Genomic DNA, 27,094 nt, shown 5'->3' with positions numbered 1-27,094 from the left:
TTTTCAGGTTTCCTTCTCGCTTTATAGTCTTGCTGTGGTTTCCTAGATTTCCTCCACGCCGTGCGCAAATATCATGACAAGCCCTGGTTCCTGCACCATGTCATCACCCATGTGCTGGTTCTCACAGGCCATCACCACCACTGCCTGCTTGCCAGGGATACGTTTGGCTACGTAGTTCTCGTAGTAGCGCCGATTCATCTGACGTGTCTCTAGTGTGGCTAGGCCCTGAGGCCAGCTTCGCTCATGGGCATTTTCAATTAGCTCATTGACTATGGAGGCTGGACAGCCACTTTCCACCAGAGAGCGCTTGATGACCGCTTGCAGCACAGCATCTGGCGTGGAGATCATGCCGCCCCAGCGGGTCACCCGGGCTGGCTGCAGGGAGTTGACCCACCTGTGTGGAGTGTGATTGAGGAAGTCACTCTAAGCCCTCTCCTACCATCCAGGCTGCCCTGCATTCGATGCTGTTTTATAAACTATGGGCACATCTTATAACTTCTCTGAGCCTAAATTTCCTCATTTGTAGCACTTACATCAGTGGGATTGTAAGACACAAATGAGATGTGTGAAATGCTTTTTCAAAACTTTAAAACGGCCACACAAATGTGAACTACTATTACATAACACACAAGCCTTAACATGTGTTTATCCCTTCTTTCCAAAACTGGCCCAGGAGTTTTTCCTTACTTTGTCCTACCTGATTACCCGCCTCTTAACACTGTTCCCCCCACATATTAAACTTTCAGATTTAGAAGAGAACCTTAACCAAAATGTTCACTCTTATTTGTGCTTAAAGTGTATTTCGAATATGAAGATGCTGGTTGTCTTATTTACCGTCTTCCCTTAGACTATAAGCTTCAGTGGGGCAAAAGCAGCAAAACAGGATCCTTGGTGGTCAATGTCAGCAAAGCTACCACTTATTAATGGGACAATCCAACCCAAAACTAAATCAAGGGACTTCTGGGTGAAACTGAAGACCCCTCCTCCTCTTTCCTATCTTTGCCTCACACATCACCCCAGCCAAGCTGCCTTTTTTTCCCTCCCTAGGTGTGAGAGGCTAATAATGGCTGACAGGATTTATCTATCTAGAGATATCCTTCAAATCTGGGATTCCACTTACTCAAGGATCTCATTGTATTCAATGGTCTCCTCCAGGTTCTGAAGGTTGGGATTAACACTGCGGATAGCACGCATGTACGCTTTCAGGAGCTGAATGTCCCGCTTCTGTTGGAAGAAAGAAGGATCAGGACGAGTCATAGCAAAAAGCAAGCAAAAAGCTAAAGAGCAGTTCAGGGGATTTATACGATAAACCGTAAAGCTGGTGGTACTGTAGTACTGTTTAAGGTGATGACTCTTGTCAATAACAAGGGGAAGAGGGAAACAGTAAGGACTCTATCCTTCCACATTCCATCACATGTTGTCACACATATTCACCATATTCAGTGACAACAGTTATTTTAAATAATCCTCTCCCCAAACCCCTTAGACATACCTGCTCTGCTAGCTGGTGCTTATGCTCAGCGGATGTCTTCTCTAGCTCTGCAATTCTCGTCTGCTGCTGCTGTACCACTGAGCGTAGATGCTTAATGCAGTTGTGGTTGGGCAGCTCATCTTTGGGCATCTCCAGGCTGCAATCCCAGAGCAGGAAGAGAGTATGATAGGGGGTTCAGTGGCAGAGATTGGGCTTCCAATGGCCAGCCCAACAAGGAGACTGTGAGCAAATAGTCCCATTTCACTGCAGAAAGATGCTATGTAGACTACAGCCATCTCCCAGTCAAAGCCTTCATTTCACTCTGCATTTCCACATTCCCAAACCACACCTACCCTTGTGAGCTGGGAAGAGCAGAGAATCAAGAGGATGAGGATGAGAAGGGTAGAACTTAAACCAGATAAGGAGATCCCTTGATTGGGGGGGAAGGAGAAAAGGGAGATGTATGCTCAATTTTCATGGCTCTAAAAGATTATTCTGCAGAGTTTGAGAATTTTGTAATATAAATTAAGGGAAGAACAAGAGGGAAAGTATCAAAAATTCCTTAAGAAAGTTAAACTTTGGAAAGTGTATCCCAATTGAGAAGCATGGGAGGGCAGAGGGGAACCAAGAAAGACAAGCACCACTCTGCCTAAAGATCTTTTAGCCCAAAAAAACAACCACCATATCTTGGCATTCACTGGGCACAGAGGTAGGGGGTACAAATAGGCCAACCCTCATTTATCTGGATGAAGGGCTTAGTAATGGGGAGATGGAAGAACCTCTAACTATGGACTGGAGGCAGGAGTCGGGTGAAAATCCTCACCCACAGCCCTGCTCGCAGGTGACGGGCCGCTTGGGGTTGTGCTCGCAGTCACTGAGATGAGACATGAGGTTATCCAGCCGCACAACGGCACTGCAGCCAAACACAGCGTTGTCACAGGCAATCTGTAGCTTTGACAGCATGTTCCGCATGATCCGGGGGACAGGGCGCAGGTGGGCAACTGTCACTACACTTCGGTCTACGGGGCACGTCTGCTGCTGAGAGAACCACTGGGTGATGCAGGCATTGCAGAAGGCGTGCTCACAGTGAGGGGCCTGGCAGGGAGAGAGTTACCCAGCAGTCAGCAGGGCCAAAGAGCCCAGTTGGTACCATTTCCATAAACCAAGCTGGTCAGAACTCTCTTAGGTAATGCTATTCAACAGTTCCCAGGAATTATAAGGGCTCTCTCTACCTCCCCCCAGTTTTTGGATTTTTGACCTAGCCAACCAAGACCGAGTGCCTTCTGGAGTCAGGTCAAATCAACAAATATTTATTGGACATCTACAACACACTTTACACTCTAGACGTGACAAAGAACTGCACTGTATTCTCTCAAGAAGCTTACAATCTAGGGAGATGAAATATAAATAAAAGTTAAATAACAAGGATTTAAGTAATTAACACAAGGGAAACGATGTCAAGTTATTACATGATTAACAAATAAATATAAAAAAAAAAACTTGATATAAGAGGTTAGGATAATTGATAAGCAGAGGGAATTTTAGTGAGTGGAAGTTTCTGGAAGGGGCAGGATTTGGATGGAAGAAGGAGGTAAAAACAAGATGTAATAAAGAAAGGATTGCCCTTGCTGAGGATAGACACATCTCCTTCAAAGCAGACAAGGCTTTTTTTTTTTCCTGAGGAGAGCCAACAACTCCTACGTGTTACCTGAAACACAATCCCTGGCTTGGCGGTCCCCCATCCCTACTGTGCAGGTCACTTTGCTACCTTTCTACCTGAGACTCCTCTGCTGATATCCAACACTTCGTATCAGCCCCAACAAAGAAGACAGTGGGGGGGTGGGGAGGAGAAGGTTTGAGACCAGACTCTTCCTTGGCTTTATATTTTCCACTCCAGAAAAGACACAGAAAGGTTCCTCTTGTACTTGCCCTCTCCCTTCTTGCTGCCCCTGCTGCCCAGACAGCTTTCAAAGTCCTTAGGGGCCAGTAATTTTGAAGTAGGACAAACCCATGGGCCTTTATGAGGTCATCACTTAACAACCAGACTCTGCTAAGTAGCAAGAGGTCCCTAAGTTACAAGAAGGCTGAGGACAGCCATGCTCTATACTACTAATAGAGTTGGGAGAGTCTCATATATAGGCGACATCACTGATTCTCTCTCCTAGAAAGAGGGGGATATTTGCTCAATTTGTTCTTCAAATCAAAGTCCTGTCTGGATAAGAGGGGCACCCACTCATCTGTCATTTTAACCAATCAATCAATCAAAAACATTAAGTACCTACTAAGTACCAGTCATAGTTCTAAATCCCACAGGACACAAAAAGAGGCAAAACAAACAACAAAAACTCATTCTTTGCCCTTAAGGAGCTTACAATCTAATAGGGAAGATAAATATAAATATATATATACTAAGCAAGCTATATACAAGATAAACAAGAAATAATATTGGGAAGACACTAGAATTAAGAGAGGTTCAGGAAAGGTTCTTTTCTCAAATAAGGGATTTTATAACTGAGACTTAAGGAAACCAGGGAAGTCACAGTGGAGATGGGAGAGTATTCCAAGCATGGAAGACAACTAGACATTTTTTTTTCATATCCACCTGATTCATATTAGAGTAGCTGAAAACAAACAGCTCAGCTTGGGTAGAAGAGATAAAAAAACTTACAAAGACCCAAGGACCTCCTGACAGTCTCAGAACCTTCTCCCACTTTAAACTACTACTTTTGGTATGAAACAGCAAAGTCTGCAAAGACAAGGCTTATTTCAATTAGGCTGCAATTCAATTTGTTCAGAAACTGCTCTTCTGGGTGGCTGAAGGAACACAGAGAATAGATAATATAATAGCTTAAGCCACAGGGTTAGGAGAACCAGAGGATCCTTTGGGATAAAATTATGGGAGCTGCAGATCTCTCTTAAGTGGTCTTCCTACTTGAGATTCTATGGATCTGGGAGCTACTAGTTTCAGAAATGCATATATTCTTGCCCTAAGTCCACATGGTACAAGAGCATACTTTCAATTGGTATTTAACTAAGTGAGAACCCCAAGGATTCTACAACAGGGCAGCTTATTGGTTAAGATTAGGAATTCATCTTACTTAGGCTTTCTGGATAGTTCTGTAATATGCCATATGTCAGACACAAATGACTGATCTGTATAAAAAAGACTGATCTAATGGCCAGAAGTAGATTCTTTCTCTGTTTCCACTAATCCTGACTAACTGCATATAGAAGTAGGTTCTGTGGATAGATCTGGGGAAGGAACATAGGCAGTATGATTTCTAGACCTAAGATGATAATGGCCAATTAAGAGGTTATATGAATCCCAATATCCCATTTCCCATCACACATGCTGAAGACAGGAGATAAATAATCATTAGAGATAGCCAGCAGACAGGAGGGCATGGGGCAGAGCACCAAAAGGATTCTCACCTGTCAAAGTCTATAAAATCAGAGTTGCTTTTTTTACAGGGGCCAGAGATAAAGCTATGGATAGGAAGTGAAAGTCTACATGGAAGATCCTGGCCATATTAACAGAGAATATATTTAAGGGGAACCTGTCAGGAAATCTAAGCATAGCGTCATAACTGACATTCACATAACTGCTTGTAGAGAAACAAACTCTTCATCCTACCCATCTCTTCAGGTTGGCAGCTATATTACTTGATGGTTGCATATCTACTTGATTCCACCCCATAGGGATTCTTTGGTTACTTTAAACACAACTTTAATGCTTAATTATTGCTTCTCTGCCAGCATATGACATATAGTATTTTGTTTCTTTCATTCATCTGTCAATATTTGAATTATAGTTCCAGAAAAATCTGACAGGAATAGAGACATGATTAAATTGATAGAGAGAACCCCCAAAAAAGGAAATTCCATTTGCTCCTTCTCTGAGACAGTTAAATAGAACACTGAGAAGTTAGGTGATCCGCACAGGTTCACACAACTAGTATCTCAGAAATGAGATTTGAATCAACGTTTTCCTGGCTCCCAAAGCTGGGTCTCTATCCACTGTACTTGGATCTTTTTCCTTTCTCAATTAATACTCAATAAAGTAGTTGAGGGAAACAGAAGTTCAATAGTTTTTCTCAATTTAAAAAACAAATCAAGGGACCCCATTCCCATCCCGAGGCATTCCACCTATTTAAGCAGCCCATAATGGGCTCTCCCTGCTTTTCTGGTATCCAATCTATATTAGGGGAAATGAGACCATAAACTGGAACACTTGTAGTTCAATGTTAACTTTCTTGATACTCATGGGGGTTCCATTCTCTGGGTCTCAGCATTCCATGAACGCTATTACTGTTTCTCAATAAAAACTGGTTCAGGAAGAACCAAAGCCTGGAAAAATAATACTATCTCTCATTATCCCAATTTAACAAGCACCATGTGAATGATACAAACACCACACCCATTATTCTTCCACTCTGCCAATTCACCTGCACTGGCTCCTCCAGAACTCCACTGCAGATAGGACAGATAAGATCTTCATCAACATCCCCCTGGAAGCGGGCTACATCATACCCCATGTCTCATCACCGAGACCAGGCCCTGCAGGGAAGAGAAGCAAAACAGCATTAAGGGTCATCTACAAATAGCCAGGCCACATCTCTCCAAGCCAAGCTGGCCTTCTTAAGTGTTGGAATACTCACAAGAGCCACCTGACAGTGGCTGCTGGAGATCCAACTCAGAATGATTCTCCTCTTGTGAGAGGATGATACAAGGAGACTGAAAGGCAGTTGCCTTGTCTGACCTCTCTCCTCTTCCTTCTGCCTCCAATTTATTTCATTCACCATCCGAAACACCTGTGTCAGCAAAGGGTGCCCTGCAACTCCTTCAGATGCTATGATGCACAGCTGTGGAGGCTCTCGGAGAATTGTCCTGTCCCTTAACAATTCCCTGTTTTTGGCTGTTATTTCCCCCCCCCCACAGCATGGCCCTCACACTGAGGAATGCAAGCAGCATTATCACTTCTGGATGGTTTTAACAGGTGTTGATCTTGTGAAATATCAAGGAGGCAAACTTTCAAACAGAGAAGAGGGCTGTAGTCAGAACAGGCATTTAAGTCTCTCATCAGTCTCCTGGCTCGGCCCTTTGATGTGTTGTTTAATTACCCAGACTAAAAAAAGTCTTACCGGGGCTCTTCTTCCTTAACTCTGGAAGGATCCTTCTCACAAGCAACTCTGGCTCTTCTTGTAATTCTTGCCCCACCTTCAGGCGCCATATATTGGAATACACAAAAGCTGCTGGATCTCCAGTAGCCATTGTCAGGTGGTTCCCGTGTATTTCAATAGCTCCTGTGTACTCCAACACATTCCAACTCTGGAGCTGGAGTTAGTAATTTAGCTTCTCACCAATGCTAGATACAACTCACTGACTTGAGGGAAGGGAGATTCTTCCTCAACCCCTTTTGTACAGACAGATTGGTTAGTTCAGCTCAACTCCTGCCTTTTCTCTCTTACACAGTGTCGATCCTGTTTCCTGGAAGTGACTGCTTTGTCTACTACATGCTTTATTTATTTCTCCACACATGCTGAGAAGAATGGAGGGAGGTACTTTTTAGTCCCCTCATTTTCTAAAGAAGTGCTGAAGTACAACTTCTGGGAATTTGTAGAGGAACATATAAGCACTCATAATTAAAGAACATAAAGAGCTGGGAAATGTGGGGAGAATCACTTCACCTTAAGGTTTCATCCTCTTCCTTCAGGGTTGGTACCTAGAAAAAGGGTCAATTAGCATCACTGACACAAAGCTCACCTATGTGATGAGTAAGGATACAAAAGAAAAAAAAATGGGGTTCATCTCGAATGGAATTTTAATCTATAGCTGGAAAGAAAATCTAGTACACATGTACGAAACTGAACAAACCAAACCGAACAGTTTGTCAGAAATGTTTGAAGAGGAATTCTAATAAGGGCGAGGCAAAGAATTTAGGCTTAGCCTAGAAAGACTTATAGGAAGTGATGCTGAGAAAGTAAGCAGAACCAGGAGAACATTTTATATAGTAACATTAAGATTATGTGATGAACACTGGGAAATGAATGTAAACTGTTATTTTTACCTTCTGAATCCAATTCTTCCTGTGCAACAAAAAATTCAGTTCTACACACATATATTGTATCTAAATTATACTGTAATATATTTAACATATATAAGACTGCTTGCCATCTGGGGGAGGGGGTTGGGGGAGGAAGGGAAAAAATCTGAATAGAAGTAAGTGCAAGGGATAATGTTGTAAAAAATTACCCATGCATATGTACTGTCAAAAAATGTTATAATTATAAAATAAAATTAAAAAAAAAAAAAAGATTATGTGATGATCAACTATAAGAGACTTAGCTCTTCTCAACAATGTGTCAATTCAAGACAATTCCAATAGACTTGGGATGGAAAATACCATCTGCATCCAGAGAGAGAACCATGAAGACTCAATGTGGATCAAAGCATACAGTATTTTCAACTGTTTTTTTTTTTTTTTGCTTTTTCTTTCTCATGATTTTTCCTTTTTTGTCTTATTTTCCTTGCAAAACATGACAAATATGAATATGTTTAAAAGGATTGTACATATTGCTTGCTCTCTGGAGGAGGGGCATGAAAAGGAGAGAGGGAAGAAAAATTTGGAACACACAGCCTTACAAAAATGAGTATTGAAAACTATTTTTGCATTTTACATTATTTTACACTTTAAAAATGAATATTTTTAAAAGATAAAATACTATTTGAGAGAAAAAAAAAAAAAATTTTAGGCCAAGGATTTTCTTGAGTCCCGAAGAACGGTCTACCAGTCTAAATATATACTTATTGGTTTCTGAATACTTTGCCTTGTCTAACAATGTAAAACAAATTATGTAAGTATGTATAAGCAAGTGAAAAAACCATTCAGCTTTATAAATTCAAATCTGACCATTTTAGTCTTAGGAAGGAGCATGAGAAAGATGTGTTAGAAGTCATCACCTAAACATGTGGTTTAGAAACTACCATTCAAATAGCTGCTTGTATCATCCCAATGATCTTTGGCTGGCAACTAGTAAACAAGAAAGGGGGGGGGGGGGAAGTTGGTACTTTCCAGTACAGATACCTGGAAATGGATTTTCAGATATGAAGCAAGCACATGGCCTAATTCACAGGAAAACAAGAGAGGTTAGAGATGGTGATCCATCAGATAGGAGTGACTGGAAACAAAAGGTTTCTGTCAACCAGAGGTACACTTTGGAGACAACAATTTTAATTTGTGATACATTGTGAATCTGACCAGGAATTTCTTCTAGGTTCAAGTTGGGAATGGGAGGAAAAAGCTAAGTAAACCTCTAAAAGCTGTGACTAAAACCTAAAGTTCAACGTTGCAGATCCCAGTCTTGACTCTACTCAGCTGCCAAACTGACTTCTCTAGGACTTCTCTCATTCAATCACTTTCAGGATCCTTGGCGTCTAAACCTCTTTATATTGTTATCATCTCCTAGCTTCCTAGTCTTCTTACAACTTGCTCCTTTCCCTGTATGCTACAAATCACTGATGCTGGCCTCCCTTTGATTCCTCATTAAAAACATGGCATTTACAGACATTTTCAAGGGTTGTTTATCCTGCCTGGAATTCTCTGCTCCCTCATCTCTACTTCCTGGATCCCTTCAGTTTTTAGCTACTTCTGTAAAAAGCTTCTCCCATGCTAGTTCCTTCTCCAACAGACACTTTCGAGTTTATTTAGTCAATGGCTAGTTAGATTATAGGTATTTACATGTTGTTCCCCCTTCTAACAGGGAGCTAAGAGCAGATTGCTAATTATTGCTTTTATTTGTAGCCTCAGGAATACAAGGAAATAGTTGGGTTCCAGTCAAAGAGAAGAATGCTTATTGACTTGCCTAATCAAACTTAGGAATAAATCAGAAAGAGGAAGGCATCTTGGGCCAAAGTAGCAACTGGCACCCAGATGTTTGCAGTGTATGATGGGAAGTGACTTGACATTACCTTTCTTTCTTTCAGATCCAGAAAGCTATTATCTCACTTTCTAGATAGAGCTTTCTAACAGAGAATGATGCAGGCTGGACACCAACGATAATAATCCTTCAATCTACAAATAATGATTGCTGATGTTTAAGAGGTGATCTTAAAAGAACACAAAATAAAACTCCAACCTAGAATCTCTTATAAAAGATTTTGTGTTCCTGATTTGTTGAGAAGAAGGCATAGTATTCGTGAGGAGAAAGTAACTCAAACCCTGTTGTTTGTACCAAACAAGAGCAAAAAGTCAGGACTGAAACTCCTCCCACGGAGTCAAAGTGGAGTAAAAGTCATTACTTTAAACACAAATAAATATTTGATCCAGCACTGCCACTACTAGTTCTGTATTCCAAAGAAATCATAAAAGAATAAAAAAGGAACCATGTGCAGAAAGTTTTGTAGCAACTCTTTTTGTGGTGGCAAAGAATTGTAAAATGAGTAAAGGCCCATCAAGTGGGTGGAACAGGCTGATTTTAGAAAGGCCTGGAAAGATTTACATGAATGATGTTGAGTGAAACAAGCAGAAACAGGAAAACATTATACACAACAACAGTAAGATTGTGCAACAATGGAGTATGATTCAGTGATCTATGGCAATCTCAATAAACTTTTAATGGAAAATACCACAATCAGAGAATTATGGAGACTAATGTAGATCAACACATTATTTTCATCTTTTTTTTCTTCTGAACTTTTTTTGTTTGTAGTTTCCCCCACTTTTCTCTTGATTTCTCTCTTGAGATTCATATGGATATATGTAAAAAAACCCAAATGTACATGTACAACCTTAAAAAATTGTTTTTATATCTAACTGGTGAAAATAAAAATATTAAAAAAAAATAAAATAAAATCATGCCACTCCAATTTCTTAATTGGAAATATGCTTTTAAATTTTTTGAATGCTTAAATTTTTCTCTCTTTGTAAATAAAATATATATATTTTTAAATACATGCAAAGTTCATTTCCAATATATATGCTCTTACAAAACCTTTTGTTCCAAATTTTTCTCCCTCTTCCCCCCGCCTTCACACAACAAGCAATCCAATAAAAGATCTGCAATCCTTCTAAACATATGTCCATATTCATCATGCTGTGCAAGAAAAATCAGCTCAAAAGGGAAAAAAGAAAAAACATAAAGGGAAAAAAAAACTCAAGCAAACAAACAACAAAAAAAGGTGAAAATACTATACTTTGATAAGTGGTCAAAGGACAATAGAGAATTTACAGACCAAGAAATTGAAACTATTTCTAGTGATATGAAAAGGTGCTCCAAATCATTATTTATCAGAGAAATGCAAATTAAAACAACTCTGAAATACTACCACACACCACTCAGATTGGCTAAAATGACAGGAAAAGATAACAACGAATGTTGGAAGGGATGTGGGAAAATTGTGACTGATACATTGTTGGTGGAATTGTGAATACATCCAACCATTCTGGAAAGCAATTTGGAACTATGCTCAAAAAGTTATCAAACTCTGCATACCCTTTGACCCAGCAGTGCTACTACTGGGCTTACATCCCAAAGAGATCTTAAAGAAGGAAAAGGGACCTGTATGTGCATAAATGTTTGTAGTAGCCCTTTCTGTAGTGACAAGAAACTGACAACTGAATGGATGCCCATCGATTGGGCAATGGCTGAATTATGGTATACGAATGTTATGGAATATTATTGTATATAATAAATGATCAGCAGGATGATTTCAGAAAGGCCTGGAGAGACATGAACTGATACTGAATGAAATGAGCAGGACCAAGAGATCATTATACATGGCAACAAGAAGACTATACGACAATCAATTCTGATGGACATGGCTCTCTTCAACAATAAATTGATTCAGACCAGTTCCAATTGTTCAGCAATGAAGAGAGCCATCTGTACCCAGGGAGAGTACTGAGTGTGGCCCACAACATAGCATTTTCATTCTGTTGTTTGCTTGCCTTTTTGTTTTCCTTCTCAGATTTCTTTTTTCTTCTTCTTCTTTCTAGATCTGATTTTTCTTGTACAGCAAGATAACTATGGATATGTATACATATATTGGATTTAACATATATTTTAACATGTATTGGAATACCTTCCATCTAAGGGAAGGGGTGAGGGGAAGGAGGGGAAAATTTGGAACAGAAGGTTTTGCAAGGGTCAGTGTTGAAAAATTAACCATGCATGTTTTGTAAATAAAAAGCTATAATTTAAAAAAAAAATTTACTATGCTTTGATCCACATTCAGTCCCCACAGTTCTCTTTCTGGATGTGGATGGCTCTTTCAATCACAAGTCTATTAGAATTGACTTGAATCCTCATTGTTGAAAAGAGCCATATCCTGCAAGAATGTTTGTGGCAGCCCCCTTTGCGGTGGCCAGAAACTGGACACTGAGTGGATGCCCATCAATTAGAGATTGGCTGAATAAATTGTGGTATATGAATATTATGGAATATTATTGTTCTGTAAGAAATGACCAGCAGGATTATTTCAGAAAGGCCTGGAGAGACTTACATGAATTGATGCTGAGTGAAATGAGTAGGACCAGGAGATTGTTGTATACTTCAACAATACTATATGATGATCAATTCTAATGGATGTGGCCATTTTCAACAATGAGATGAACCAAATCAGTTCCAATAGAGCAGTAATGAACTGAACCAGCTACACCCAGCAAAAGAACTCTGGAAGTAGACTGAACCACTACATAGAATTCCCAATCCCTCTATTTTTGTCTGCCTGCATTTTGGATTTTCTTCACAGGCTAATTGTACACTATTTCAAAGTCCGATTCTTTTTTGTACAGCAAAACAACTGTTTGGACATGTATACATATATTGTATTTAATTTATACTTTAACATATTCAACATGTATTGGTCAACCTGCCCTCTGGAGGGAGGGGGAAGGAGGGGAAAAATTAGAACAAAAGGTTTGGCAATTGTCAGTGTTGTAAAATTACCCATGCATATATCTGGTAAACAAAAACTATTAAAAAAAAAAAAAAAAAAAAAAGAGCCACATCCATCAGAGATGATCATCACAATCTTCTTGTTGCTGTGTATAATGTTCTCTTGGTTCTATTTCCTTCGCTTAGCATCAAGTCATGGAAGTTTTTCCAGGCTTTTTTGAAATCAGCCTACTCATTTCTTATAGAACAACAATATTTATTCCATTACCTTCATATATCATAATTTATTCAGTCATTTCCCAACTGATGGATATTCACTCAATTTCCAGTTCCTTGCTACAAACATTTCTGTATCCTTTTCCCTTTTTTATCATCTTTTTGGGATATAGACCTAGTAGAGACACTGCTGGATCAAAATGTATACACAGTTTGAAAGCCCTTTGACCATAGTTTCAAATTACTCTCCAGAAAGGTTGGATCATTTTACAACTCTACCAATAATGTATTAGTGTCCTAGTTTTCCAACATTCTCTCCAACACTCAATGAATAAATGAATAAGAGAATGAATATCTTTTTCTGTCATCTTAGCCAGTTTGAGAAGTGTGAAGTCATGGCTCAGAATTATTTTAATTTGACTTTCTTTAATCAGTAGTGATTAGAGCAGTTTTCATATGTCTAGAAATTACTTCAATTTCTTCCTCTGAAAATTGTTCATAGCCTCCCCGCCTCCCCACCCCCGGCTGGGGTTAAGTGATTTGCCCAGGGTCACACAGCTAGGAAGTATTAAGTATGAGATCAGATTTGAACTCGGGTCCTCCTGAATTCAGGGCTGGTGCTCTATCCACTGCACCACCTAGCTGCCCCCTGTTCATAGCCTTTGACCGCTTATCAATTAGGGAATGGTTTGTATTCTTATAAATTTGAGTCAATTCTCTATATATTTTAGAAATGAAGTCTATCAGAAACACTGGATATAAAAATTTCCCCTCAGCTTTCTGCTTCCCTTCTAATCTTGGCTGCATTGGTTTTGTTGTACAAAATCTTTTTAATATAATCAAAATTATCCATTTTGTATTTCATAATATTCTCTAATTCTTCTTTGGCCATAAATTCTTTTCTTTTCCACAGATCTGAGAGGTAAACTATCCCTTTTCCTCTTAATTTGCTTAAAGTATAACCCCTTTTGTCTAAATTATGAAGCCATTTTGACCTTATCATGGTAAAGGGTGTTAGCTATTGGTTTTCAATTAGTTTTTTTTCCTATAATAATAATTTTGAAAAATATGAATATCTTTTTTATTTTTCAAAATACATACAAAGATACTCCACCTCTAGACTGGAAGTAATCTAATATAGGTTAAAATGTGTAATTCTTCTAAACATATTTCCACATTCAAATAATTCTTAAATTAAAAATAATTTTAAATGGAAACATTTTCCCCCGATTTTAAACAAGAAAGGAAGGAAGAAAATTAAATTCGTTCCATACCCAAGTTTTCCTTTTAATGATCTGGCTATATATTCCCTTTTAGTCATTTTCCCTCAGCCTCTCATCTTTAGCAATCATAGTTAATAGTCATTGAGGAAAGACAAATTCAGTCTCCTCACAGACTCCTCATAGTACAGTGAAACCTTCATTATTTAAGCAATCTTTACAGATACAGCATCTAGTCTTGGTGGGAATAACTATTTTTCTTCTTTTTTTTTAAATTAATTTTATAATTATAAAATTTTTTGAGAGTACATATGCATAGGTAATTTTTTACAACATTATCCCTTCTACTCCCTTCTGTTCTGAATTTTCCCCTCCTTCCCTCCACCACTCCCCTAGATGGCAGGCATTCCCATACATATTAAATATGTTATAGTATATCCTAGGTACAATATATATGTGCAGAACCAAATTTTGTTGTTGTTGTTGTTGCAAAGAAGAATTGGATCCAGAAGGTAAAAATAACCTGGGGAGAAAAACAAAAAATGCTAACAGTTTACATTCCTTTCCCAGTGTTTCTTCTCTGGGTGTAGCTGATTCTGTCCATCATTGATCAATTGGAATTGGATTAGCTCTTCTCTTTGTTGAAGATATCCACTTCCATCAGAATACATCCTCATATAGTATTGTTGTTGAAGTGTATAATGATCTCTAGTTCTGCTCATTTCATTCAGCATTAGTTGATGTAAGTCTCTCCAAGCCTCTCTGTATTCATCCTGCTGGTCATTTCTTACAGAACAATAATATTCCATAGCCTTCATATACCATAATTTACCCAACCGTTCTCCAATCGATGGGCATCCATTCATTTTCCAGTTTCTAGACACTACAAAAAGGGCTACCACAAACATTTTGGCACATACAGGTCCCTTTCCCTTCTTTAGTATTTCTTTGGGATATCAAAGGGTATGCATAGTTTGATAATTTTTTGGGCATAATTCCAGATTGCTCTCCAGAATGGTTGGATTCTTTCACAACTCCACCAACAATGCATCAGTGTCCCAGTTTTCCCACAACCCCTCCAACATTCATTATTATTTGTTCCTGTCATCTTAGCCAATCTGACTGTGCGGTAGTATCTCAGAGTTGTCTTAATTTGCATTTCTCTGATCAATAGTGATTTAGAACACTCTTTCATATGAGTGGAAATAGTTTCAATTTCATCATCTGAAAATTGTCTGTTCATATCCTTTGACCACTTATCAATTGGAGAATGGCTTGATGGGAATAACTATTTAAGTTAGTAAAAATATACATTAAGACTGTATCAACAACTTGTTTTTACTGACATCTTTTTCCAAAGAACAAAAACATCCCAATAACTGATTACCCTATTGAATTTAAGAGCTAATCTTTACATAAAAAATGAAAAATATTTCATATATAGTTTTAAAATTTATAAATATTTTTTAAAAAGAAATAACCAAGACACACAAGTTGCTTGCATCAATTAAATAAAATTCCTAAGAATTTGAGACTCAATATTGAAGTTCTTAGAGGTCACTTCATTTAGCCTTCCACCTGAAGAAAAAGTGGTGGAAGTTATTAATAGATAGGACATAGAGGGTTCCCCCCCACCCCCTCCTATTGAGTCCATCTGTGGCACTGTCCCTAGTATTAGAGGAAAAAAAACTTCAAATTCAGGCTCTGCAACTTAATGTCTGACCCTGGATAAATCTCTAGAGTATCTCATTTTAACTCTTTATCAGTCCTATTATCCAATTATTAAGACAAGAGATCACCTAAAATTGGAAAAATCTTTGAGGCAACATCCAGTCCAATTGCGCCATCTTTTGCATATGAAGCCCCAAAGATTGAGCACGTTTCCCCCAGGCATCTTCTGGCTCTCTAAAGAAATACAATCACTCTTTCTACATAACAACTCTTCAAGAATATGAAGACACTTTATTATTTACCTTTTGTTACAGAATTCAAGATAAACATATCCAATTCGTTCAACCATTATAAAGCACCATCCAAATGTGAGTTATAAATCTGAGTTCTGTATATTTCACCAAAGAGGGATTGCTCTCTTCATCATATCAGTGTCCAAAAGAGAATATTAAACGTAGTCTGACCAGCACAGGAAACAAGATATAGGACTACCATTTCCTTTGTTTTGGACACTAAATTTCTATTAGATAGTTAGGGGATGTCCATCAATTGGGGAATGGCTGAATAAATTATGGTATGTGATTACAATAGAATATTATTGTTCTATGGAAAATGATGAGCAGGATGTGCTGAGAAAAACCTGGAAAGTCCTCCATGAATTCAAACAAAGCAAAACATACTACATTCAAAGTAATAGCAATATTCTAATTGATAATATTCTAAAAATGATTTTGCTATTCTCAGCAATAAAATGATCTAGGATTACTCCAAAAGGCTTGAAAAATCCTGTCTATACCCATAGAAAGAATTGTGTCTGAATACAGACTGAAGCATACTTTTTTTTTTTTTTTTAATTTTATTTTTCTGGAGCCTTTTTTGAGGGGAAATGGAGGAGGAGAATTCTATGTTTTCTTTCACAACATGACTTTTATGGAACTGTTTTGCATAACTTCTTAATGGGAGTGTGGGGGGGGATAAGGGAGAGAATCTAGAACTCAAAAGTTTTAGAAACAAATGTAAAAAATTGTTTTTAATGTCACTGAGAAAAAATAAAAATATTAAATAAAGTAAAAACTTCATTAAGAGTATTAAAAATATGAGTGCCCTTTTACAGAAAAAAAGTGACTATAAAGAATCTTCTGGACTAATGCTAAAAAATCTAAAACTAGAAATAAATTTAGATATTACCTAACCCAACTCTCCATCTCAAATGCAATGTGCCTTCATCTAAGGTTTCAGGCTGACCTGCTCTGGACAAAACACAGTGTATATCACAATGAGGTCTCTCTAAATTAGGGAGTAAACACTTCCAGCTGATCAATGATGGACAGAAACAACTACACCCAGAGAAGGATAACTGGGAATTGAATATAAAATATTAGCACTACTGTCTATCTACCCAAGTTACCTATACCTTTGGAATCCAATACTTAATGTGCAACAAGAAAATTGGATTTACACATATATATTATATCTAGGTTATACTGTAACACATGTAAAATGTATGAGATTGCCTGTCATCTAGGGGAGGGAGTAGAGGTAGGGAGGGGAAAATCTGGAAAAATGAATACAAAGGATAATATTGTAAAAAAAAAAATTTACTCATGCATATATACTGTCAAAAATGTATAATTATAAAATTAATAAAAAATAAATAAATTAGGGAGTAAAAAGAACTCCACATATCTCAACTTTAAAGGCAATTTACTTCCCCAATTTAGGCAAAACTTAATAGGGCTTGGCATCTAGTTAATTCTTTTCCCTGACACATTCTTTCTCCCCTTCAACCTGAGAATCTCCTAAATTAAATTAAATCTGTAATTTCAGTGGTTTGGGTAAAACCCTGCCTATGCAGCTTTTCTATAGTTAATATAATTCCTGAGATATGAATCTTCCCTAGTGGAAGATAAGATACTTGGACTCCTGCAATGTCAATACCAGGAGATCTGGAGAGATCTCGGGGAATCTTAGCTAGCTAGCTCAGACTATCTAAAGTTGGAAAAAGCTGACAGGAAGATGAGGAGTACAAAGGGTCCAACGCTGCTTTCACTTACAAAAATCAACTATCTCCCCCACAAAGCTTATTCTAAAAAGCTGAATGCCTGAAAGGGAAGGAGGCACACACCAAACTTCAGGAGATTAAATATCCTCTTAATATTTTCCTCTATCGTCCAGAAGAAAGTACTTGAGTTACAAAAAGTTAAAGGAAAGAAGAGTAGATACATGGCCCTCAAAGTCAGGGGAAGCATTTTGGGGAAAAAAAAAAAAAAAAAAAAAATCAAAGACAAAAGTTCTGGATCTATGAAATATGCAAACACTACTCTCAGGCTTTAATAAGCGTAACCAATGCTGGAATTTATTTTGCTTTGGTTTATATATAAATCAAAAAGGCAGGCAGGAAAAGAGACAGTTTTGGCCTGAGGCAAAAGCACTTATGGCCCCAAGCAATATATCTATTAAGCATCTTTCCAGAATGAGGCCCATGAGTTCTGACAAATAGGTGAGAGACTACAGATTAGCCCTATTCCCCATTCTTTTTTTTTTTTTTTTTTTAATTTTATAATTATAATTTTTTTGACAGTACATGTGCATGGGTAATTTTTCCTACTCCCCATTCTTAAGGTTCAAGGTATAACCAGGTGAACACCGGAATCTGGTGACACTTCTAAAACTCAACAGAGAAGTCAGAAATTCTTCTTGGACTGCTGGCACAGATGAAGCTCCAATAGCCTCATAGCCCTTGATTAAACCTGTCTTTTCTAATCTGCTTCTGGAGCAACAGGATAAGAATACCTGGAAAATTTTATCTTTAGTCACTTCTTGTCCTTCAAGTATATCAAAACACACACACACACACACACACACACACACACACACACACACACATTCTCTCTCTCTCATACACACACACTTACTTTGGCAGAAATAGTGGAAAACAACCAAGAGTCTTGATATAATCCCTCTACCATCTGGTGAGGACATAGTTAAAGACAAAAGCCAAAATTTGGAATTATGCCCCAAGGGTTACAAAACTGTGCATACCTTTTGACCCAGCAGTATTGTTACTGGCATGTATCCCAAGAAATTTTTTTCCCGAGGCAATTGGGGTTAAGTGGCTTGCCTAGGGTCACACAGTTAGGAAGTGTTAAGTGTCTGAGACCAAATTTGAACCCAGTTCCTCCTGATTTCAGGGCTGGTATTCTAACCACTGCACCATCTAGCTGTACCCAGGAAATCTTAAAGAAGGGAAAAGAACCCACATGTGCCAAAATGTTTGTAGCAGCTCTCCTTCTGGGGGAAAAAATTGGAAAAGGAGTAAGTAAATGCTCATCAATTGGGGAATGGTTTAAACAAGTTGTGGTATATGAAGATAATGGAATGTTACTGTTCTATAAAAAATGATGAACAAGCTGACTTTAGAAAGTCCTGGAAAGATCTACATAAACTGATGCTGAGCAAAATAAGCAGAATTATTAATACATTGTACACAATAACAGCAAGAATATGCGATGATCAACTATGAGAGACTAGGGTTCTTCTCAGTGGTTCAGTGAGCCAAAGTAATCCCAACAGACTTTGGACAGAAAATGCCACCTGAATCCAGAAAAAGAACTAAAGAGACTGAATGTAAATCAACACATGTTATGCTCACTTTGTTTTTCTATTTTTTTTTTCAATCTCTCCCATAGTTTTTCCATTTTGCTCTGCCTTTTCTCAAAATAAGAATACGATTCATAAAGTAACATCATAAAGTAATGTGTATTAAAAATAACTTTACTAGAAAAAAAAGACAAAAGGCAAATTATTAAATTGTTCCCTATAACCTTTCTTTTTAATGACATCTTTTAAAAAAATCAACAAGCATTTGTAAGTACTACATTCTAGACATTATACTGAGTTCAGGTAACACAAAGAAAAAAAAAAAACAATCCTTATCAAGAAACTTACATTCTAATGGGAGATATGACATACACATTTTAATCATCAAAATTCAAAGTTGGGGAAGGTTTGATAAAGAAAGGTTATTTATTTCCTAATGCGTCTAGTCTGCCACTAGAAAATTCAGGAAAGAAAGAGAAGCTCCATATTTATATTTTAATCCTTCAAGGAAGCAAGCCTATTCCTAAAGAGGCAGGAATCCTAGGGCTGTTGTGTTCAATCAGTTCTAAGGTTTAGAAAATCTCTTGGGATCCTTTCCAGTATTATCATAGAAGAGAATAACACACCCTGAACCCAATCATACAGGCGCAGGCTACCACACAGGTTTCTGTATTCCTCAGTTTATCAGAGTGCTCTCTTTGGAGAACCATATTTTGGGTTTCCCCTCACCTTCTACCAATCTTAGGCCTCAGAAAAATAAGAGTTCCTGTATACATCAGACAACTTGCTCCAGCCAAGGGAGAAACTGGCTATTTTAATACAAATGGTTGCTGTTTAAGGAAATCATAGGTATTTTCAAAATATGTAACAGTATTTTTCCACCCTTAATTAGAATGAAGAAAAACTACACAAGAAAACCAAAGACTAAGTAGAGATATGTACCCTCCTAAATATACATATATACACAGACACTACCACCCTCCTACTTCCATTGCTCTCTCCCTTCCTCCTTCCCTCCACCCCACCCCCAAATCACAAAAGCTCTGACCCAACAGCTAAGAATTTCTATAGTTAAAATCTTTCTGGGTCTCAAAGGAAAAAAACAGGTTGTCTGAAATCAAGTACCTTTGAGTTCTAACATTTTACTTTAAAAAAGGATTTACCTCAAGTTTTAAAACAGTAAAAATTTTCTTAACTCAAAAAGAACTGTGATCTGACTCTAAGAATATAGACCAATTGAACTAATTCATGTTTTTTCACAAATTCCCTGTAGCTGTCTACCTACTTTCCTCTCACTATCTCTTCAGATCTTGTAATTTCCAGACAGCTTTCACTCCTGCTCTTCTAAGTTATTTATTTCTTCTCTGATACAGCCAGTAATACTCATTTTTGATTCTTTGGAGACATATTCCACATCTTACAGATATATAACAAGTAAAAACTGGTAATAAAAAAAGGGTTTTTATTTCTTGAAGAAGCTTGGGGTTATTAAAAGAACTCTGTAATTTCTTGAAGTCAATCTAGCCACTCTTCCCATTTGCTTCCGAATCCAATTCAATTTGCTTCTATTTGTACTATTCTTTCCTCCTCAGATATACATAAAGTTAGAAAAGTCCATCCAACTTCAAGTTGATCTGGGCAACAGACATTTGTTACCTACCTACCTGATACTATAATCAAGCCAAATCATTCCAAGTGGTTATGTATCTTTCGTATAAGGCTTAGATATGTTCTGAAGCTTGATACACTAGCATCATTTATCAGCAAATAGAAACAGAACATATCATCCAATTCACATTGTTTTTTGTGATGTATCTTCTCCATGAGAAGTATCAAATACTGCTGGCAAGCATACATCTTCCTGTTATATTCCTCACCTAGTGCTTTTCTCAGAGGCACGTTGAACAAGGTTCTATTGTTAAATCTATTAAGAAATCTTAAATGATTCAGATGTTATGAATGGAAGCCTTAAAAATGGTTTTTGCCCTACCAAATTAAGTGCTATTTTGTTAACCAAATGATAAGCATAGTGGGAACTTGTATTCTCAACAGCCTTCAGTATACTGTGTGATGGAAAGTTAAAACCTACTGTGGAATATCATTTGAAAAGCTTATCTGTTCTCTTTAAACAGTGTATAGAAAGAATTCTCATGAAAATTTTGTACATTCAGAAAAGTAGGTTGTAGCTAGTCTTTTTTCCAGGATTAATAAATGATTGAAATTTTTTCCACAACTTTGGTTTCTTATCTTTTAGACACTTTATAAATGATCTCTCAATGCCTTTTTTTAAGATATATCTATTCCATGTACAACAATCTATTACAAGTTCCTTGAGGGCAAAGAATGTCTACTGCCTCTTTTTGTATCCTCAGCACTTAGCATATAATAAATGCTTAATAAAATTACTGAACTGAATTGAATCTAATCCACTGTCCTTCTCTCTGTTCATTTGAGGGTTGTTTCTACCTCCTTTAGAAGTACATCCAGGTCTATGATGTTGATGTCCACATGTCTTGGCTCTACTGGCCCTGTTAGTGAAAAGCTTTTCATAAAATCTCCCCCCCACCCCCTGACAACAATCTATTTTTTAAGTATCTGTTTTCTTTCCCTCCTCCCAATAGCACTTTATTTTTCCAGATACAAAAAAGATAGTTTTCAACATTCATCTCTGTAAGACTGTTACAAATTCTTTCCTTCCCTACTTTATGGAGCTCCCTCCCCCTTCCCAAGACAGCAAGCAATCTGATATAAGTTAAATATTTCATAAAATATTTGCAGATCTATTTCCCCCCCCATTTGTTGTTTAAATAGTTTCAGAATGGCTTTGGTTAATTAGGTCCCTTGCTATACTTTAGTAAAACAGATCTTATCCTTCTTTATTTATTATCCTCTCATAATCTTCCATTATCTTTCTTCATATGTATACATTGTGTGTGTGCTAATAACATGGCATTGCTTTAGGCATCATTACTCTCCCCAAGTCACAAGTTTGTTTACTAGGGCATACTTTTTGGTTGATTTTGTATTCTCACTGTAGTGACAGATTTACATTAGTTAAAAACTTTTGTAGGAAATTATAATCAATGTCCATTGTTCTTTTCCTTTGCTCCTTATCATTTTTCATTATCAATAACTACTTAAGTCAAGACTATATTCCATATCTTTCATTTTTATCATTTTTTTCTTGTAGCTTTAAACTAAGTTTGACCTTTGCTCTGAAAACTTAGCAATCTGAGTGTACTGAGACAATCTAACCAGAAATGAGGAAGGGAATAATTATTTATTAAGCATCTACTATATGTCAGGCACTATGCTAAGTGCTTTAAAACAGTACCTCTTCTTTGGTGGGCTGCTGAGTTATAATCTATTTAATGTTTTGTGATGTTATTTGGTGTTCATCATATCTGGATTCTTTTCCAAAATAAGTTATCAATGAAATAAGATCACACAGAAGCTTCACAGTTCTAGATGATTCTCTCTATCCCTTTATACCTAACTCATATATTTCTTACCAAAATCACCTATTCCAATTTTTACAATGAAATTACTATGTATCAAAAGATGTTGATTTCAATATAAGAACATTAAGTTTTTCTAAAAAAATGTGTCTAATTTTTCCTAAAACTAATGTTGGTGCATAGTTGCAACCATTTTTACAGTGATTTGGGAGCAAATTTTGGATGTCCTATGAAATGATATTACTGCCCTTGACTTTGACTCTCTTTAAAAAAATCTGTAAGCTATCCCTCTAGCTTAAAGCAACTTTTTTTTTTTTTTTTTTGTTTCAGTCTTAAGGAGAATGACAAGATCAATATGATCTGTCTCTTTTAGTAATGAATGAGTAATGATTACAGGATTAAGATTTCTCATTTAGAATACCAACAGCCAAGGGAAAGTTCTAACAGTCTAACAGTGCCTTGCTTCTTTTTCTGCCACTATCACTAGAGAGAGCAAGATGGCCCAACAGGATTGAAGGCCATTCTGTAATTTTGTTTCATAAGCTGCCACAGCCAAATAATTCCTCTTCTAGTGGTCAGACTATCATATATAAAATCTTGCTACCATAGTATACTGACTGAAATTTACGATCTGCTAACACTACTAGCCTAAAAGGTCCCAAGATCACTGCCATGCTTCCATGAGAATAGGACTCTATAGAGATTAAGCTCCCTTAATAGAATAAAATGTAATCCCATTCATAAATGAGTTCAATTTGTATACCATTTTCTAGGAAAAATATAACACATAAAACAAATGACAACTACATCAAAAGATCAGCTGTTTATCTCTTAAATAACATTATGAAACAAACTGGAATAGGAATTCTCCTACTCTTCCAGCAATGTGTTTGAGAAGGTGGGAGAGTAGAAGGGCATGATAAAAGGAATCTAAGTGAATCCCTTTTTTCCAAAGGATTTATCATCTAAGGCCTGTTGGCAGACAAGACAGATACATGTGAAAATCATTAAGATTTCCTAGGCAAATAAAAACAAGTGAAAATGAACATAGGTACCAGAGTGTAAAATGTTGAAAATGAAGAACAAAAAAACAAGCAAAATTCTGTGGAGTGAATCAGGAATTAGGGTTTTTGACTGGAAAGACTGAATTTTGAGGAATAGAAAGGACACGGCTTGTTAGAAGAGAGCTGAAACTTACATCATGGTCTTGAACCAAGATCTGTCTTTACCTGGCAGGTGGTGTGGGGCAGGGTCCCTGTTCACAAGGCTCCAGCCCCTTCACGGCTCCACTCAGTGCCTCTCATGACATGCTCCCAGTAACCCATCTTGTATGTTATGTTCAGACTCATTCTTCCATCCTAATGATGAGCTCCATCACCAAGGGGATGGTCGTGATGTCATAATCAGGATTGCTCTATTAATAGGAACAAGGAAAAGAAAGAAGAGTCAGGGAAAACTCGACTATACTCAGTGGGGGTGGAGGATAGGAAAAGGTGAGGTTGAATAAGTAAACAGACTTAGAACTGGTAACCAAATGGGAAGGATGATGCAGCTGTGGTCAAGTATAAGAGATTCCAGTGAAAGGCCTCCCCACTATCAGGAAAAGAGGTTTGAATATGTAATCGCAATCCCTATGGAGGAAGACTTAAACACAGGTTCAGTAAAAGGATAGGAAGGAGGAACAAATTAAAGAATGGAAAAAGGGAGAGAAGAGACATTATCTGAAATAGACGACCATTTGTGTTTTAAGATACTCTATGAAAAACTGTAACCTTTGCCAAAGGCCATGAGCCTTCTCCTAGACATTACCTAAATTTTATACTACCTCAGAGTTCTGTCATTCTTTAGTTTATCAAATGTATTAGTATTTATTCTTTCGTGTAGAGAGCCCTTATCCTTCCTCCAAACAAAAGATACTTTTCTCACAAGCTATGAACTTGCTCACATGCCAACCAATAAGCATTTATTATGTGCTTCCTACTCATCAAAATACTGTGCTAAGTAAAGGTACAAGAAACACACACAAAAACCTTTCTGCCCCCTAAGAACTCACGTTCTAATGGGGCAGTCAAAATCCACGTAATGCAAGGCAAACAGAAGATAACCTTAAAGGGAGGAAAGGGAATGGAGGAAGGAATAAAAGGTAGGATTTGAGTTCTTTCTTGAAGAAGCCAGGAGTCAAAGTTAAGGAGAGGGAATAGACTAATGAAATAATGTTGAAGAATGCTTGGTTCAGATAGAAATGTCCATTTTCCCAGTTACTTAGAAAGTGATGGACAGGCTTTAGAATAAGAAAAGCTGAGGTAATACAGGGGGTAGTCCCAAAATGCTAGAGAAGAACAAATAATTCAAGTGAAGAGGTTAATTTGTTATTGAGACAGCTGCATATACAAGAGGTACACAAACAAGAGGGATAAGACCCAATCACACTTTTTGTATTCTAAGTACATTTATCTTTATGCTAAACACATGCTTCTCCTGTTAAATAACCTTAAAGGGAAATGGCAGAGTAATTATTACTATTATGTATAATAAAGGGTATGTTTCATCTTCTGAGCCTAGAGTAAATGTCAATTAGCTCGACACTGGTCTGAAGTAGTGACATAATAGTAGCACTATTTAAACTATAAACTGACTTTGATAAAAAGGTGAGAGCAGTGACACAGGTTCTCTGGTTCAGAAAACTCCACAAAATGACAAAACAGGGTCTTTTCTCCTCTCCAGTACCAAAGGAAATCAGATGTCATATTTTTCATTCAGAAATTTCATTTTATTTCACAACACCCCATCAGTTCCAGAGATTATCTTTTCAGTTCATGGCCCAAGCCTAATTAGAAACCTAAAATTGGTGATTCAGCAAGCACTCATCATGCTTACAGTGTAAACCAGCCTCGTTCTGCCCCTCCCTTCCCCCCAGTCAATATTTCCCTAGGTACCACATACCCTACCATTTTCCAAAAAAGCATAAAACTGGAAGGCCGGAGATCAGAGTTGTTGTACTGATTTTGCCACTGGTTGTCTAACCTCAATTGGGTCAATTAATACCTTCATATTTCTATTTCTTCATTTTATCAAATGAAAACACTACTTTCAAACTATATGGATTGTTCTGAAATTCAATGAAATAGAAGAATGCACAGGACTACATAATATAGCCAGGTGAGATGGCATTCCTATTTTATCCACACAATGCAAAAGAAATTTGAGTTGACAAGATGGAAGGGCAGCTTGCCTGCAAAGGGCATTTAGTCCAATCTCCATCAAAAGCATGAATTTTAGTGGAGAACTCATCAACGTTAAAGCAGCCCATTCTATTTATAGTCAACTGTAAATGCTAGGAGTGTTCCTGTGTCTTAAGGTGATTGACATCAACTTATCTGTGAATTTCACCTTACTATCACCTATATAATCCTAGCCATCTACCCTACAAGTGCTGGGGGATCCAAGGGGAATAATGGTTGAAAAAAGTTGCTTATTTTTTTGAACTGGAAGGTAACCTTGGCTGCATGCTCAAAGAAAACAACATAACGAATCAAGTCATCTCTCTGAAATTCCATCCCGTAGACTCATTTTGGTTCTACAACAGTCCCCTACTGCAAGTTGAGCTAGGAAAAACCCTTCTATTTTTCCTGTGTTTTCGTCTCGTTGGCCTAATTAAACAACTTCTTTTGGGGTTACTTGAGTACTATTGGGCAAAATGAGCTGCATGTTTCTGGGAGTCTCCGAGAAAATCCTTCCTTTCCTCCCCCGCCCCCACTGATTTCCGCTCAGCCTCCGGTTTGTTAAGATTTCCTTGCACTCGTATTTAAAGGTTAGGCAAAAAGCCAACAGTAGGGATCGAAGAAATGTGAGGTTCCTCCCTGGAATAGAAAGAAGAGAGGGAGCAAAGCAAGAAGAAAGGAAAAGAGCCGCAACCACCCACTGGTGGAACATGGATGAGGAAGTAAATCCACGGAGGTCCCAAGTGGGGAGAGGAGTTCAGACTCAGACTTGCCTCATCTCCCTAGCGTCTGGAACCGCTGCCCACTTAACATCACCCCGTTCTCCGGCTTCTTCTGCCCACTCTCCTCCAGTTTTTTCTACCTCTGCAGGCTCATCCTGACTCCTCCCCCAACTTCAGCCCCTGCCACCTTTCACCCAGCCAACGCCCCTCCTCAATTTTGATCTTCCCCACCAGACCGTCCACCCCTCCAAAACCCGACTCTTCCAACCCCACCTCCCAGACACCCTGCGCGCGCAGGCGCAGTACGCACCGCCCTGGGAGCGGTCTGGACCCGTCGCTCCCCGGGCTCAGCCTGGCCTCCTCGCGCTCCGGGATCCTGCTGGAGAAGGGACTGCGGCCGCAGACTAGGCTCTAAAGGCCTCTTCCCCGTAGCTCCAAGGAGAAAGGAGAATGGGAAGGAAAGACTCTGTACCCAGGCAGGATCCGTCCAAGCTAGACTCTTCGCTCCGCCTACCACTGCTACGCATCCCAACGGAAACACGTCGCCACGCCACGTTCCGCCTCCTAATGGCTCTCTGGCCGGAAAAAGGGGGGGGAGGAAGATCTTTCCTGGCCAATGA

General features: G+C 38.1%; 1 protein-coding gene across 3 annotated transcripts; it reads right to left on the bottom strand.

The window, feature by feature from the left end:
• On the bottom strand, positions 1 to 27,048 carry RNF41 (ring finger protein 41). Of its 3 annotated transcripts, none has more exons than XM_074270021.1 (7): positions 26,785 to 27,048; positions 23,761 to 23,945; positions 5,917 to 6,028; positions 2,295 to 2,566; positions 1,493 to 1,628; positions 1,121 to 1,224; positions 1 to 394 (listed from the first exon to the last, which is right to left on the bottom strand). In XM_074270021.1, the coding sequence occupies exons 3-7, from the start codon at positions 6,004 to 6,006 to the stop codon at positions 43 to 45; spliced, it is 954 nt and encodes a 317-aa protein (XP_074126122.1). In that variant the 5' UTR covers positions 6,007 to 6,028; positions 23,761 to 23,945; positions 26,785 to 27,048; the 3' UTR covers positions 1 to 42. The 3 variants fall into 3 exon arrangements, with proteins under 3 accessions (XP_074126122.1, XP_074126123.1, XP_074126124.1); XM_074270022.1 differs by lacking the exon at positions 26,785 to 27,048 and adding an exon at positions 26,526 to 26,765; XM_074270023.1 differs by lacking the exons at positions 23,761 to 23,945; positions 26,785 to 27,048 and adding an exon at positions 6,613 to 6,726.
• Positions 27,049 to 27,094: the final 46 nt, after the last annotated feature.

Source organism: Sminthopsis crassicaudata, chromosome 5 (assembly GCF_048593235.1).
Source record: "Sminthopsis crassicaudata isolate SCR6 chromosome 5, ASM4859323v1, whole genome shotgun sequence".
Taxonomy (NCBI): Eukaryota; Metazoa; Chordata; class Mammalia; order Dasyuromorphia; family Dasyuridae; genus Sminthopsis; species Sminthopsis crassicaudata.
Note: the sequence above shows the minus strand (reverse complement) of the source record. Positions and strands in the feature narration are given on the sequence as shown.

Bases quoted from the DNA above. Each gene is read 5' to 3' on its own strand.
- RNF41 (XM_074270021.1), bottom strand. From the start codon at position 6,006: ATGGGGTATGATGTAGCCCGCTTCCAGGGGGATGTTGATGAAGATCTT. The intron at 2,567-5,916 runs GTGAATTGGCAG...TCTCCCTGCCAG, and splicing joins TTCTGGAGGAGCCAGTGCAG to GCCCCTCACTGTGAGCACGC. The intron at 1,225-1,492 runs GTATGTCTAAGG...TTCTTCCAACAG, and splicing joins AGCACCAGCTAGCAGAGCAG to AAGCGGGACATTCAGCTCCT.